Below are 14,040 nucleotides of genomic sequence, written 5' to 3'. Positions count from 1 at the left end.
CTGTCTTGGCTCCGGAGCCCAGTGTCACTCATCTCATTTGTGTGAGGCCTTTCCGGTGGGCTTGCCCTCAAGGGGAGCCTTAGCCTGGTCCTTTGCTGCACACGGCAGAGGCGCTGTGGACTCTCCTGGTGCCGGGTCCTCAGAGGGGGACGGTTGCCCCATTTGCTTAGGCCCTTCACCACTACCCAGAGTCGGTGGCGGGTCCTTTCTGGGGGAGGAACCCCCCGTGGCCGAACCCTTCAACAGGTCTGGAGTGGGTGTAAGGCCCGAACAGGGTCCTTTGCCCAGAGCCCCCTGGTCAGGCTTGGCTGGTGCCATCTTCTTAGGCTTCTTCTTGGGCACCGCTGATGGTGATCGGTGCCGGGAGGACTCCAGTGCCGGAAGTGCGCTATGCACCGAAGTTGAAGCACTGTGTTCCAGTTTGGGCCATGCTGGCTCCGAAGCTGGATGCAGGGCAGCCTGCATCAGGAGGACCCTGGGGCGGATGTCGTGCTCCTTCTGAGTCTGTGGACAAAAGTTCTGACAGATACGACAGCGCTCCTTTATATGGGTTTCCCTGAGGCATTGCAAACAACTCTCATGCGGGTCACTACAGGACGAGCAGGGCTTGAAACCTGGAGATCGGGACATGCCCCATCGGGGGCAAAGTCCCCGCTGGGACACTATCTAACTAAACACTTACAACTATTTACAGAGAAGCACAAGGCTAAACAGACAAAGAAAAATGCTGACTACTTGCGAAGCAAGGGACAGAAGCGCTCCGACTGATCACCATGGGCGGTAAGAAGGAACTAAGAGGGCGCAGGGCCAGCGGTGCCTGATATACTGCGCCATGAGCACAGCACTCCAGAGGGCTCCATAGCCGGCCCCAGGGTACCGCTAAGGCAAAAGTCTCCAACAGCCGTGCATGTGGGTTCGTGCACACCTACAATGGAATCGACATGAGCAAGCAGTCGAAGAACAATCAGTTGCACTCATACAAAATGGGAAATGACTGACTAGGAAGGAGTACTGTGGAAAGGGATCTGTCTGTCATAGTGGATAACAAGCTAAATATAACTCAACAGTGTAACACTGTTGCAAAAAAAGCAAACATCATTCTGAGATGTGTTAGCAGGAATGTTGTAAGCAAGACACGAGGAGTAATTCTTCCGCTCTTCTCCGCACTGATTAGGCCTTAACTGGAGTATTGTATCCAGTTTTGGGCGACACATTTCAGGGAAGATGTGTACGAACTGGAGAAAGTCGAGAGAAGAGCAACAAAACTGATTAAAGGTCTAGAAAACATGACCTCTGAGGGAAGATTGAAAAAATTAGGTTTGTTTAGTCTGGAAAAGAGACGACTGAGAGGGGACATGATAACAGTTTTCAAGTGTGTAAAAGGTGGTTACAAGGAAGAGGGAGAAATTTTTTTTTTCTTAACCTCTGAGGCTAGGACAAGAAGCAATGGGCTTAAATTGCAACAAGGGCGGTTTATGTTGGACATTAGGAAAAACTTCCTGTCAGGGTGGTTAAGCACTGGAATAAATTGCCTAGGGAGGTTGTGGAATCTCCATCATTGGAGGTTTTTAAGAGCAGGTTGGACAAACACCTGTCAGGGATGGTCTAGATAATACTTAGTCCTGCCATGAGTGCCGGGGACTGGACTAGATGACCTACGGAGGTCCCTTCCAGTCCTTCGATTCTATGAATCAGCAGTGATTTCCCAACATCAGCACTTAAGTTTCTGTCCCTCTCTCTTCATCTGGCCCAGGTGTCTGAAAATGATTTGTGTCTGTGTGCAAAATGAAGACATTTAGAGACTACACAGCAGTAACCATTTGAGAGTGGCCAAAATTGTAACTAAGGGATAACCTGAGTAACAGTATAGACCAAACCCTTAGCAGCTACCTTGAGCTCTGCTAATGCCAGTCTAGCTCTGGGGGATGAACGGTGAGACTCCTGGGCCTGAGATCTTTGCCTCCTGATAGCAGATTAAATACCGCTGTAATAAATGAGAGCTGGGAAACTACTCTTCATTTGCTGGCTCCCACCCCATCCTGGGCCAGGGTAACAAAGGTAATACCCCTGGGGGCTACTGTTACATCTTCCTTTTTGAAAATCAATGTGAATTAACCCTAATCTCAGCCAAAACAGCCACCCCAGACAAACAGCTTGTTAATGACACACCCAGACTCCGAGGCTGGAGGCTGGGGAGATGACCTAACGCAGCACGGATGAGAGGATTATTCTCTGCTACAGATATCTGTCCATAACTGTTATCTCTGCGGCCCAATGGCTCTCTGACCACATGGCCACTGCTCAGTTTCTCTGCAGTGGTCTGTACAGCTGCTGAGGTGGATCTGCCACCTGGAGCCTGTGTTTGCTGTCCCTGATGTTTCACTGTCTGTGATTGGCTGGGGGTGTGTTCCTTCTGTGAGCAGCATTCTGGATGTCCTCCGAAAGCAGAGCTCTAGTGTCCTCTCTGGCTTTGTGGAGATGTCGCAAGTTCCTTGCATAGGACTGACCCTCAGGGTTTGTAACATTGGTGCTGCTGGTTCAGCTATTTCCTTGGCAGGTTGTCAGCCACATTCTGGTTTGAAGTTAATATTCCTCCTACTTGCAATGGAATAACTGTTTGGAATTCTTGTCCTAATATTTCTTCTGTTCTAGTTCCCTGGTGCTTAGCTATTTGTTAATTATGTCAGGGTAAATAGTCTCTCACTCAAACAGTTTGTCAGATGTTGGCACCAAGGTTTTTGCCTGTAAGTCCCCTGTTTGGTAACTCTAAAAGCACTGGGAGGTGTGTGGTGATATTTTAACAGTGCTAACAACGGATGCTTTAAATCCACAAGGTTTTAATAAAATCCAGCTCTTTGTTATTTGGATTGATTTTTCCACAATCCCATTTGACTGCTTGTAATAAAGAGCTTGAACTAATGGATCAGCGAATTGCTAAAATGAGTAACTCATGAATTGCTCTTACAGCTCAGACAGAGGTCACTACTCATGCCACACCACTGCATCCTGCATGGAAAGGGCTCTGAGGACTAGTTTCCTGTCTCAATAATTGTGTTTCTGTGGTTCTTTGTCAGGGGCTGAATGGTACCAGATCTCGCATTAGCGTAGCTGCCTCAGCTAAAGAGTCTGGGGAACATAGGGTGGAAAGGTAAATTGGGAGTTCTGCTTGGCATAAAGTCTCTGGTTTTCCATGGAAGTTGCAGCTGCAACAACGGCTAGTTGTGCACAAACACCCAGTAGATTGTGAGGCTTCTTCTGTACTAGGCAAGAGGAACTTTTCATTCCTAGTCAGCTGGAGAAGAAACTCCTGGGAAGCTTTGCCATCACTCATCACAATGGTCCTTTATGAATTATTCTTACTTAGAAGGGAGATCTTCAAGGTCACTAGTGAGGGAGACATGTTCTGTTGAATACAGCTCAGTTTCTTGAAGATGCCCGAAGGCCACGAGCATGTCAGCTAGTCAGGCTTCCATTTAATCCCAGGGGACTCAGGAAGACTGCATCAGCAGCCCCGTTTGTCTCAGCTCCACCCGTAGAAGGAGCTACAGAGACCCTTTGGCATGATTGCTAAGAGCAATGAATTAATGACCTGGTCTCTAGATGTCCCAGGAGGTGGGATGGGATCCAGGCTGGGGAGCCAGATTCACACTCTTTCTGTGATGTACACCATGATTCTGCCATGTTCCAAAGACATTTCACCCACAGTACACATCCCCACCCTGAGGGACCCTCTATTAGACCTCTAAGTCACATAACACAGCTTCAGGTGAGGGCACGCCAACCAGAATCAGACTCTGATTGCTTAGTTGGCAATTGCGTGAAGACAGGAATTCTGCATGCAGCTTATACCTGAATTTCGTAAACAGGTTTGGAAGAAGGAATAGCGGCAAATTCCCGGTAGTCAAACTTCTTTTCAGACATGGACTGGAAGGGACAGCAAGAGAAGAGAGAGAGAGAAAGAGAGAGAGTGAGCGAGGGATCAGCAGCAAGCAGAGGGTTGCAGCACACTGTGGAAAGGCTTACCAGGAGACCAGGGCAGAAGGAATGGTTTTGGTAAAGGCGATGGTGACACCTCTCGTCTGTGAAAGGTGGCACCAGGACCCGCATGAACAATCGTCTATTGCAGCAAATCATCTCTGGGATATAATCCTTCATGCGCTGAGGCTTGGGGCCAGCAAAGGACAGGAGTGCCCTAAAACCCTGGGCATATACAGCGTGGTCCACTGGATCACGCACTGAACTGGGGAAAATCCAGGTTCCACTGAAATCAATGGCAACTCCCATGGAATTCATTGGGGCCAGGATTTTAAACCTCCATATATTCCTAGTTCTACTATGTGACTGGGGGCAAGCCTCTTCCCTTCTCTGTGCCTCAGTTTCCCTCTCCCCTTTGTCTTGTCTTTGTACACAGTGAGCTCTGACTCTCAGTGCGTGTGTACAGTGCCCAGCACTGATCTCAGCTGGGGCCACTTGAGGTAATGAAAAAAACAACCACAACAGCTGGGAGCAGGTATTGTGAGGCTTGTAGAAGGGGTGTCAGGCGTGAAAGCTTGCTGAGGGTAAAATGCAGAGGCTGAGCTGAAAAGCAGAGGGGATGGAAATGGAACATGTGGGAAAGGGAGGGTTCACAGACAAGTGAAATGGAAACCTAGGGAAATGAGACCAAATCTCAGCTCTCAGCAACAGGCATGGTTGAGCACACGGGGCCAGGTGGCTCACTCTCATGGCCCCATGTCTGGGATGAGTCTGTGAGTGAGGATCCCACATCCCAGCCATACGGGTCATTCTCCCTTTCCTGGCTCGCGGTGGGTGGGTATCCCAGGTTTAGAGATAAGACAGAGAGGGGGTGGCAGCAACTCCTACCAGCCTCCCTGGTGAAGTGACATTCCTGGGGCTGCAATCTGCAAAAGAAGAGGCAGAAGCACTGGTTAGTGAGGAATGCATTACGCACCCCTTCCCCCTTTGGCAGCATGCCTAAGCGCTATAAAGGGCTATGCCAAGCCTCCCAGCCACACGGTCATTTCTCTCTCCTGTTTCTCGGGCTATGGTGTTGAGTTTCCACTGCTTGGGTTCCCTGGAGAATAACATGGCAAAGGGGTGGGGCTCTGTCAGTATCATACAAGCCAGGACTATCCTGGCTGCAAGATTCCAGCCCAGCCCTAGATGCGCCCCCTCAGCCTAGAAGAAATGGGGAATTCACTCTCAGTGGGCCTGTGTCTGGGACATCTGGAAGAGTCCTGGCTAGCGCAAGATGTTGGCCTCTATCCCCAGTGATGTGGTGAACCCCACTCCCAGGATGCTGTGGCATACAGTACCTTCTGGAAGCGTTGGGGATGGGGTGGGAGCAGGTGAAGGCGATTCAGCCAGCTGTTCCAGTGTGCTGCGCTTCTTCCCCTCCTTGGACTTGGCAATCACCATCTGGGCTTTGAGGGCATCCTGCTCCAGAGACTTCATCCTGCCTCAGAGGAGGGGGGAGAAAGTGGACATCAGCATCATTGAAGAGAATTATGAGTAATGCCTTCTTCTGTGCCTGGCAGCCACCCCATGGCTCTGGGGCTGAATGTCAGAGGGCAGGGACAGAGCACTGGCTCCCATGTTCCCTCTGTGGAGAGGGTGAGGATATGTTGTGGCAGACAGAGAAAGTCAGTGTAGGAGAGAATTCAGAAAACAGCTGAATTTGCTATGATCAGCCATTAACCTCCTCCTGACACACACACACACGTGTGAATCTGGGACAGACCTAGCCGAGCGCTGCACACCCAAGTGAGAAGCTGCAGGGCTCTCCAGAGGTGCCTGGGGATGTGATGGGGAACCATCCAGGCCAGGAGGAGGGAGGGGAATTGCAGGTATAAACCACAAGGGCGTGAGGGTTATTTCAGGCACTCTGATCTCCCCCACACTCCATCAGTGCTGCTGCATCCTGCCCCTCTTCTGGCATTTGTGAAATTCAGAACTGACTACGGCAAGATGGGCTCTTCACTTGGCAGCGGAGGCTTCCCAAGCAGGAGACCTTCTCCCTCTCATTGTTTAGATAACTGCCATCAGCCTGCAGAACCAGGGGGCAATGAGCTCTAGCACACTGCAGCAGGAGGGGGGTTTCTGCCCACTCCGAGAGCAGCAGCAGAGATGGCTGCAGTAGGAGGCAGGAATACAGAGAGGGATTGTGGAACATGCAACTGGAGGGGCAGGGGCTGTGCACACCTGGATTGACTTCCTGACCCAGGGGTTCTTGAGACGTGACTCTGCCCTGGGCTAGACACCTGAGCTGGCCTGGCCCCTGGTGCAGGTGCCCGCTGTCGGGACTGGTAGAGCTTCCTGGCCAGATCCTGCTCGTACTGTTTAATACTGTCTTCAAGAGTGGAGGATCTGAGGAGGAGGAGGAGGAGGAGGAGAAGATAGTGGTGATGAACATCATAGCAGGCGACCACAGAGAGAGAAAGAAACAGACAGAGAGAAAAAAAAGATTGGAATGTACTCTGGAGAGAGGAGGAGTGAAGGGCTGATGCAGGCATTGGCTAGGATCAGACCAGGCTCCCGTCTCTGAGCCTGGCCAGCACCAGCTGCTTGAGAGAGTGGGGCAGGAACCCCTGGTGTGCAAGTCAGGAATAACCTGCCCATGGGAATGGCCCTTCCCAGCCCCAGCAGTTAGACTCTGACTTCTGCCCTCGGCTGGTATGCACTGGGTGGGAGGGACTAGACATGGCAGGAATGCCAGACATGGGGAGGGACTGACAAGGTGCTTACACAAGTGGGAGGCGGTGAGGCAAACAGGGTGGATGCATGCTGAGGGGGAGAGAGGGTGTCTGTGTGCACCTGTCAGAAAGGGAAGGGGGCCCAGGACAGTGGACAGGTGCCCAAGGGAGGGTTGTGTTTGCCATATGCTGGATGCATGTGTATCCAAAATGGCACAGGCACACATTGGGGAAAAGCGTGTTCACAAGAGGGCATGTGTGTGCTTCAGAGCAGCGGAGGGGTTCACAAGATGTGTATCGCTCCCTTGTGGACACACTTCTCCCCCACTGGCATATGCCCTTTCAAACACACCCTTCCTAGACATGCGTGCCAATGTAGGTGTGTGTGGGTGTCCTGACAGGGGACACATGGCAGTGATTGGGGGGGGGTCGAGCCTCAGAAGATACACAAGTGGAGGAGTCCAGGGGTGCTCATGTCCCAACAGGGCCCAGGGACCAGCATGTGGGTATGGGTGTGCGTCCTAACAGGGCACTGATGGCAGAGGGCATGGGGGAAGGCCCAGCAAGGTGGGTGGTGGTGGGGACACACACCAGAGAACTGGAAAGAAGCAGAAGACAGAAGATTAGACAGAAAGTGATACAATCTGCATTGTGCAATATAAGAAATACAGCGAGACTGAAGGGCAACCTAAACCTCCATCTACCAAGCAGCTCATGGAGTTGTACATGGGGTCCCCTTGGAGGAGACCTGAGCCCTGGCCCCTGATCACTGATACACTGCACCTAGGACTGAACCAACTCTGGCAAACAGAGGAGACGTGGTTCTCCAGAAGTGCACCGCCTCTTGTGGTAGTAATAGAGGAAGCTGCAGAGCAGACTGATCTCAGGTGTCTGTGGTGGTGCCATATAATCTCATTTGGGGGTGGGGGAGCTAAAATATGGTGAATTACAGGCTCTTTGTCAGTGCAGACACAGCCATGGAGAGGTAGCAAGCAGACAAGGACATACTCCACCTCAAGGGTCTTTAAACCAGAGCAAGCAGGGCCTTTAATTGGCAGCCAAATCCCCAAGAATGCTGTGGAACTGGAATGCTATGTAAAAGCTCCGGGGAAAGCTGAAGAAAGAATGTGGGAGTTTTCTGAGTCAGGAATCCCTTGGAAATTGTAATGATAATGGAGGCATGCCAGAATTATTAATAGATTTTAAGGCCAGAATGGACCATTAGATCTAGTCTGACCTCCAAAAAGGGCAAAGCAACCAGAAAGGGAATGTCTATACCGCCTGGCATCTGACTCAGGTTTGACCCAAGACCCCCTTCCATCCACACACAAATCAATCTGACTTGGGTTAGTGAGCACTCAGGACCTAGGTCCTAACACCCTACTAGGGGATGGGTCACAGCCTAAGTCCCACTGTGATTTGGTCCCAAGCCCTGTCATTTAGCAGTATGACTGTAGCTCACGCCGCAGACCCAAGTCAGAAGGTCTGTGTAGTGCAGTATGGACACACTAGCACAGCTAAAAGACCTGGGTGCCAGCAACTGTAGTCCAGGTTTACAATGCAGTGTGGACGCTCAGGCATTGGCTTGGAAACACCAAGTCCACATGCCCAAGTCTGGGTTCACAATGCAGTGTAGAAACCCAAACACAATCGTTTGATCTGAAATCAGATGCCTTATCCATTAGGCCACAGAATTAGGACGTTTTGTGCTGAGCATTGGGTGTTGTGGATGGCACTGCATTATACCCACCAGCACATCTAGCTACTTCCCAAAATGATGGGAACGATGCAATGCCTAGTGGTTATTTTCCAAATAAAGCATTCAATGTTAATGCTGCATTAGGGCTGACAGTTTAGATCCAAGAAATAGGGTACTGGGAGTGGGAGGTCCCTCAGCAGCATTTATTCACCCACCCTGCATGAGGGGCATCTCCTTTCATTAATTGTTTAAAAGGGATTAGGTTAAGAGCTCCTTGAGTGCAGGGGCAGTCTCTGCAGTAAACTTCCTTCTGTCCCCAGCAGAGAAGGAAACACACTACACATTCATCCCCCTCACAATGCAATGCCACACCTTTACTACAACCTCAGCAAATATTCAGTGCTGATCTAGGTGCTCAGGTCAGGTGTGTGATGTGTTTGTGGGTGTGCTGGTGGCCATCATTTAATTTTTACATTACTGTGTGTAGTATGCCTGTGGCAATTCTTCAAGAAGGGCTATATTTTTGGAGATTCGTGTATCCATCCTATACACACCCACACCAGATATCATTTTAAAGCTTATAAGTCCACTCAGTCCTACTTCTTTTTCAGCTAATCACTAAGAAAAATAAATTTGTTTACATTTGCAGGAGATAATGCTGTCTGCTTCTTGTTTACAATGTCACCTGAAAGTGAGAACAGGCATTCGCATGGCACTTTTGTAGCTGGCGTTGCAAGATATTTACGTGCCAGATGCGCTAAAGATTCATATGTCCCTTCATGCTTCAGCCACTATTCCAGAGGACATGCATCCATGCTGATGATGGGTTCTGCTCTATAACTATCTAAAGCAGTGCGAACCAACGCATGTTCATTTTCATCATCTGAGTCAGATGCCACCAGCAGAAGGTTGATTTTCTCTTTTGGTGGTTTGGGTTCTGTAGTTTCTGCACTGGAGTGTTGCTCTTTTAAGATTTCTGAAATCATGCTCTATACCTCGTCCCTCTCAGATTTTGGAAGGCACTTCAGATTCTTAAATCTTGAGTCGAGTGCTGTAGCTATCTTTAGAAATCTCACAATGATACCTTCTTCGCGTTTTGTCAAATCTGCAGTGAAAGTGTTTGAAATGAACAACATGCCCAGGATCATCATCTGAGACTGCTGTAACATGAAATATATGGCAGAATGTGGGTAAAACAGAGCAGGAGATATACAGTTCTCCCCCAAGGAGTTGAGTCACAAATTTAATTAACGCATTATTTTTTTAATAAGCGTCATCAGCATGGAAGTATGTCCTCTGGAATGGTGACTGAAGCATGAAGGGGCATACGAATGTTTAGCATATCTGGCACATAAATACCTTGCAGTGCTAGCTACAAAAATGCCATGCAAACGCCTGTTCTCACTTTCAGGTGACATTGTAAATAAGAAGCAGGCAGCATTATCTCCTGTAAATGTAACCAAACTTATTTGACTTAGCAATTGGCTGAACAAGAAGTAGGACTGAGTGGATTTATAAGCTTTAAAATGATATCTGGTGACAGTTTAGATCCAAGAAATAGGGGCCTTTAATTTCAAAAGGGGGAACTATGCAAAAATGAGGGGGTTAGTTAAACAGAAGTTAAAAAGTACAGTGACTAAAGTGAAATCCCTGCAAGCTGCATGGGCGCTTTTTAAAGACACCATAATAGAGGCCCAACTTCAATGTATACCCCAAATTAAGAAACACAGTAAAAGAACTAAAAAAGAGCCACCGTGGCTTAACAACCATGTAAAAGAAGCAGTGAGAGATAAAAAGACTTTCTTTAAAAAGTGGAAGTCAAATCCTAGTGAGGCAAATAGAAAGGAGCATAAACACTGCCAAATTAAGTGCAAGAATGTAATAAGAAAAGCCAAAGAGGAGTTTGAAGAACGGCTAGCCAAAAACTCCAAAGGTAATGACAAAATGTTTTTTAAGTACATCAGAAGCAGGAAGCCTGCTAAACAATCAGTGGGGCCCCTTGATGTTCGAGATAGAAAAGGAGCGCTTAAAGACGATAAAGTCATTGCGGAGAAACTAAATGGATTCTTTGCTTCAGTCTTCACAGCTGAGGATGTTAGGGAGATTCCCAAACCTGAGCCGGCTTTTGTAGGTGACAAATCTGAGGAACTGTCACAGATTGAAGTGTCACTAGAGGAGGTTTTGGAATTAATTGATAAACTTAACATTAACAAGTCACCGGGACCAGATGGCATTCACCCAAGAGTTCTGAAAGAACTCAAATGTGAAGTTGCGGAACTATTAACTAAGGTTTGTAACCTGTCCTTTAAATCAGCTTCTGTACCCAATGACTGGAAGTTAGCTAATGTAACACCAATATTTAAAAAGGGCTCTAGAGGTGATCCCGGCAATTACAGACCAGTAAGTCTAACGTCGGTACCGGGCAAATTAGTCGAAACAATAGTTAAGAATAAAATTGTCAGACGCATAGAAAAACAAACTGTTGAGCAATAGTCAACATGGTTTCTGTAAAGGGAAATCGTGTCTTACTAATCTATTAGAGTTCTTTGAAGGGGTCAACAAACATGTGGACAAGGGGGATCCAGTGGACATAGTGTACTTAGATTTCCAGAAAGCCTTTGACAAGGTCCCTCACCAAAGGCTCTTACGTAAATTAAGCTGTCATTGGATAAAAGGGAAGGTCCTTTCGTGGACTGAGAACTGGTTAAAAGACAGGGAACAAAGGGTAGGAATTAATGGTAAATTCTCAGAATGGAGAGGGGTAACAAGTGGTGTCCCCCAAGGGTCAGTCCTAGGACCAATCCTATTCAACTTATTCATAAATGATCTGGAGAAAGGGGTAAACAGTGAGGTGGCAAAGTTTGCAGATGATACTAAACTGCTCAAGATAGTTAAGACCAAAGCAGACTGTGAAGAACTTCAAAAAGATCTCACAAAACTAAGTGATTGGGCAACAAAATGGCAGATGAAATTTAATGTGGATAAATGTAAAGTAATGCACATTGGAAAAAATAACCCCAACTATACATACAATATGATGGGGGCTAATTTAGCTACAACGAATCAGGAAAAAGATCTTGGAGTCATCGTGGATAGTTCTCTGAAGATGTCCACGCAGTGTGCAGAGGCGGTCAAAAAAGCAAACAGGATGTTAGGAATCATTAAAAAGGGGATAGAGAATAAGACTGAGAATATATTATTGCCCTTATATAAATCGATGGTACGCCCACATCTCGAATACTGCGTACAGATGTGGTCTCCTCATCTCAATAAAGATATACTGGCACTAGAAAAGGTTCAGAAAAGGGCAACTAAAATGATTAGGGGTTTGGAACGGGTCCCATATGAGGAGAGATTAAAGAGGCTAGGACTCTTCAGCTTGGAAAAGAGGAGACTAAGGGGGGATATGATAGAGGTATATAAAATCATGAGTGATGTGGAGAAAGTGGATAAGGAAAAGTTATTTACTTATTCCCATAATACAAGAACTAGGGGTCACCAAATGAAATTAATAGGCAGCAGGTTTAAAACAAATACAAGGAAGTTCTTCTTCACACAGTGCACAGTCAACTTGTGGAACTCCTTACCTGAGGAGGTTGTGAAGGCTAGGACTATAACAGCGTTTAAAAGAGAACTGGATAAATTCATGGTGGTTAAGTCCATTAATGGCTATTAGCCAGGATGGGTAAGGAATGGTGTCCCTAGCCTCTGTTTGTCAGAGGATGGAGATGGATGAAAGGAGAGAGATCACTTGATCATTGCCTGTTAGGTCCACTCCCTCTGGGGCACCTGGCATTGGCCACTGTCGGTAGACAGGATACTGGGCTAGTTGGACCTTTGGTCTGACCCGGTATGGCCGTTCTTATGTTCTTTGGTTCATCATTTTTACAGTACAAATATTTGTAATAAAAAATAGTAATATAAAGTGAGCACTGTACACATATATTTGAAAATGTATAAGAACATCCAAAAATATTTAATAAATTTCAACTGGTATTCTCTTGTTTAACAGTGCGATGAAAACTGCGATTAATAGGGATTCATTTTTTAAATTGCGATTAATTTTTTTTTAGTTAACCGCATGAGTTAACTGCGATTAATCGACAGCCCTAATCTAAACCAACCCAGTGCTGTGTTTAATATAAAGTGAATGTTAACTCCAATGTGGCAAGCTGCTAGGTATCGTATCTTTAAAGGAACAAATGAATCTTAATGTCTCTCCGAATGATCCAGGAGAGGGCTGGACTTTGCAGAGCACACAGTTTGGGGAAAATTCAAGACTGGGAGGTGCTGGTATTATCTTGCCAGGTATACGCAAGGCTGGTGGAGCCAGAGTGTGGCAGTGGTGTAACAAGCAAGCTGCTGGAATCAGAATTGTTGCATCAGGGCGTCTTAACACACAGACACTCAGTGCAGACTTGTCTGCTGGCTGGGAACGTTCAGACAAGAGAACCACATCAGCACGGCATTTTGAGGGCAGGCGGTGACGCAACCCTTCACTGGTCTGGATTGCACCCTAGCATGTACCACAAGGGAACTGAGAAAAATGTCAGCAGACTCAAAGGGCAGAAGTGGGATTGTAGGACTGACAAGAAAGAAGTCAGCCCTTGTCATATGGAACCTCACAAGACATGCCCTGAAATGCAAAAGCTCTGACAGAAAGAAGTGGTCTAACAAGCAGTAGTGAAGACAAAGTCCACAAACAAGTCCTTGCCTCTGCACTGAAGAGGGATAAAGAGCATGTTATAGCCCTTACCAACCATGTCATCAACACTATGACAAACCCACTTGACCCTGAATCCCATCCAGAGGTGCCTATCAACATATCTACTGTAACATCAGATGTACAAGAGTCTCTACAGAAAATACCAGATGTTCGTGAAGAATGAATGGAGAGATTTGAGAGAGGTGCACTTGAATCTGATGGGGCATGTAGCTTCTTCAGCCCAGTCAAGAAATCTGGCATCAAAACATTTGCTGCCATGGCCAAGAAGACCAAATTTGAGTCTGGCAAGGGAGGGGCAATCACACAGGAATCAGTTCAGAAACTTTTCCCCACAGAGCCCTGTCCTCCTTGTAACAACCTTTTATGTGCTTGAAAACGGTTATCATGTCCCCTCTCAGTCTTCTCTTTTCCAGACTAAACAAACCCAATTTTTTCAATCTTCCCTCATAGGCCATGTTTTCTAGACCTTTAATCATTTTTGTTGCTCTTCTCTGGACTTTCTCCAATTTGTCCAATCTTTCCTGAAATGTGGCGCCCAGACCTGGACACAATACTCCAGTTGAGACCTAATCAGCACGAAGTAGAGCGGAAGAATTACTTCTCGTGTCTTGCTTACAACACTCCTGCTAATACATCTCAGAATGATGTTCGCTGTTTTTGCAACAGTATTACACTGTTGACTTCTATTTAGTTTGTGGTCCACTATGACCCCCAGATCCCTTTCCGCAGTATTCCTTCTCAGGCAGACATTTCCAATTTTGTATGTGTGCAACTGATTGTTCCTTCCTAAATGGAGCACTTTGCATTTGTCCTTATTGAATTTCATCCTATTTACTTCAGACCATTTCTCCAGTTTGTCCAGATCATTTTGAATTTTAATCCTATCCTCCAAAGCACTTGCAACCCCTCCCAGCTTGGTATCG

At 47.1% G+C, this 14,040-nt stretch overlaps 1 protein-coding gene across 1 annotated transcript in view; it reads right to left on the bottom strand.

Moving 5' to 3' along the window:
• Window positions 1-14,040, bottom strand: part of SCRIB (scribble planar cell polarity protein) — a 166,724-nt gene that overhangs the window by 18,149 nt on the left and 134,535 nt on the right. The window contains exons 39-42 of the mRNA XM_026657694.2: window positions 6,202-6,366; window positions 5,316-5,455; window positions 4,864-4,901; window positions 3,850-3,924 (exon numbers count right to left, since the gene is read on the bottom strand). Of these exons, the coding sequence (XP_026513479.1) occupies window positions 3,850-3,924; window positions 4,864-4,901; window positions 5,316-5,455; window positions 6,202-6,366 (418 nt within the window). The remainder of the gene's footprint in view (window positions 1-3,849; window positions 3,925-4,863; window positions 4,902-5,315; window positions 5,456-6,201; window positions 6,367-14,040) is intronic.

The sequence above is a fragment of the Terrapene carolina genome, unplaced genomic scaffold (assembly GCF_002925995.2).
Source record: "Terrapene carolina triunguis isolate 2854851 unplaced genomic scaffold, T_m_triunguis-2.0 Scaffold268, whole genome shotgun sequence".
NCBI lineage: Eukaryota > Metazoa > Chordata > Testudines > Emydidae > Terrapene > Terrapene triunguis.
The sequence above is the reverse complement of the archived record's forward strand: the minus strand, read 5'-3'. Positions and strand labels throughout refer to the sequence as shown.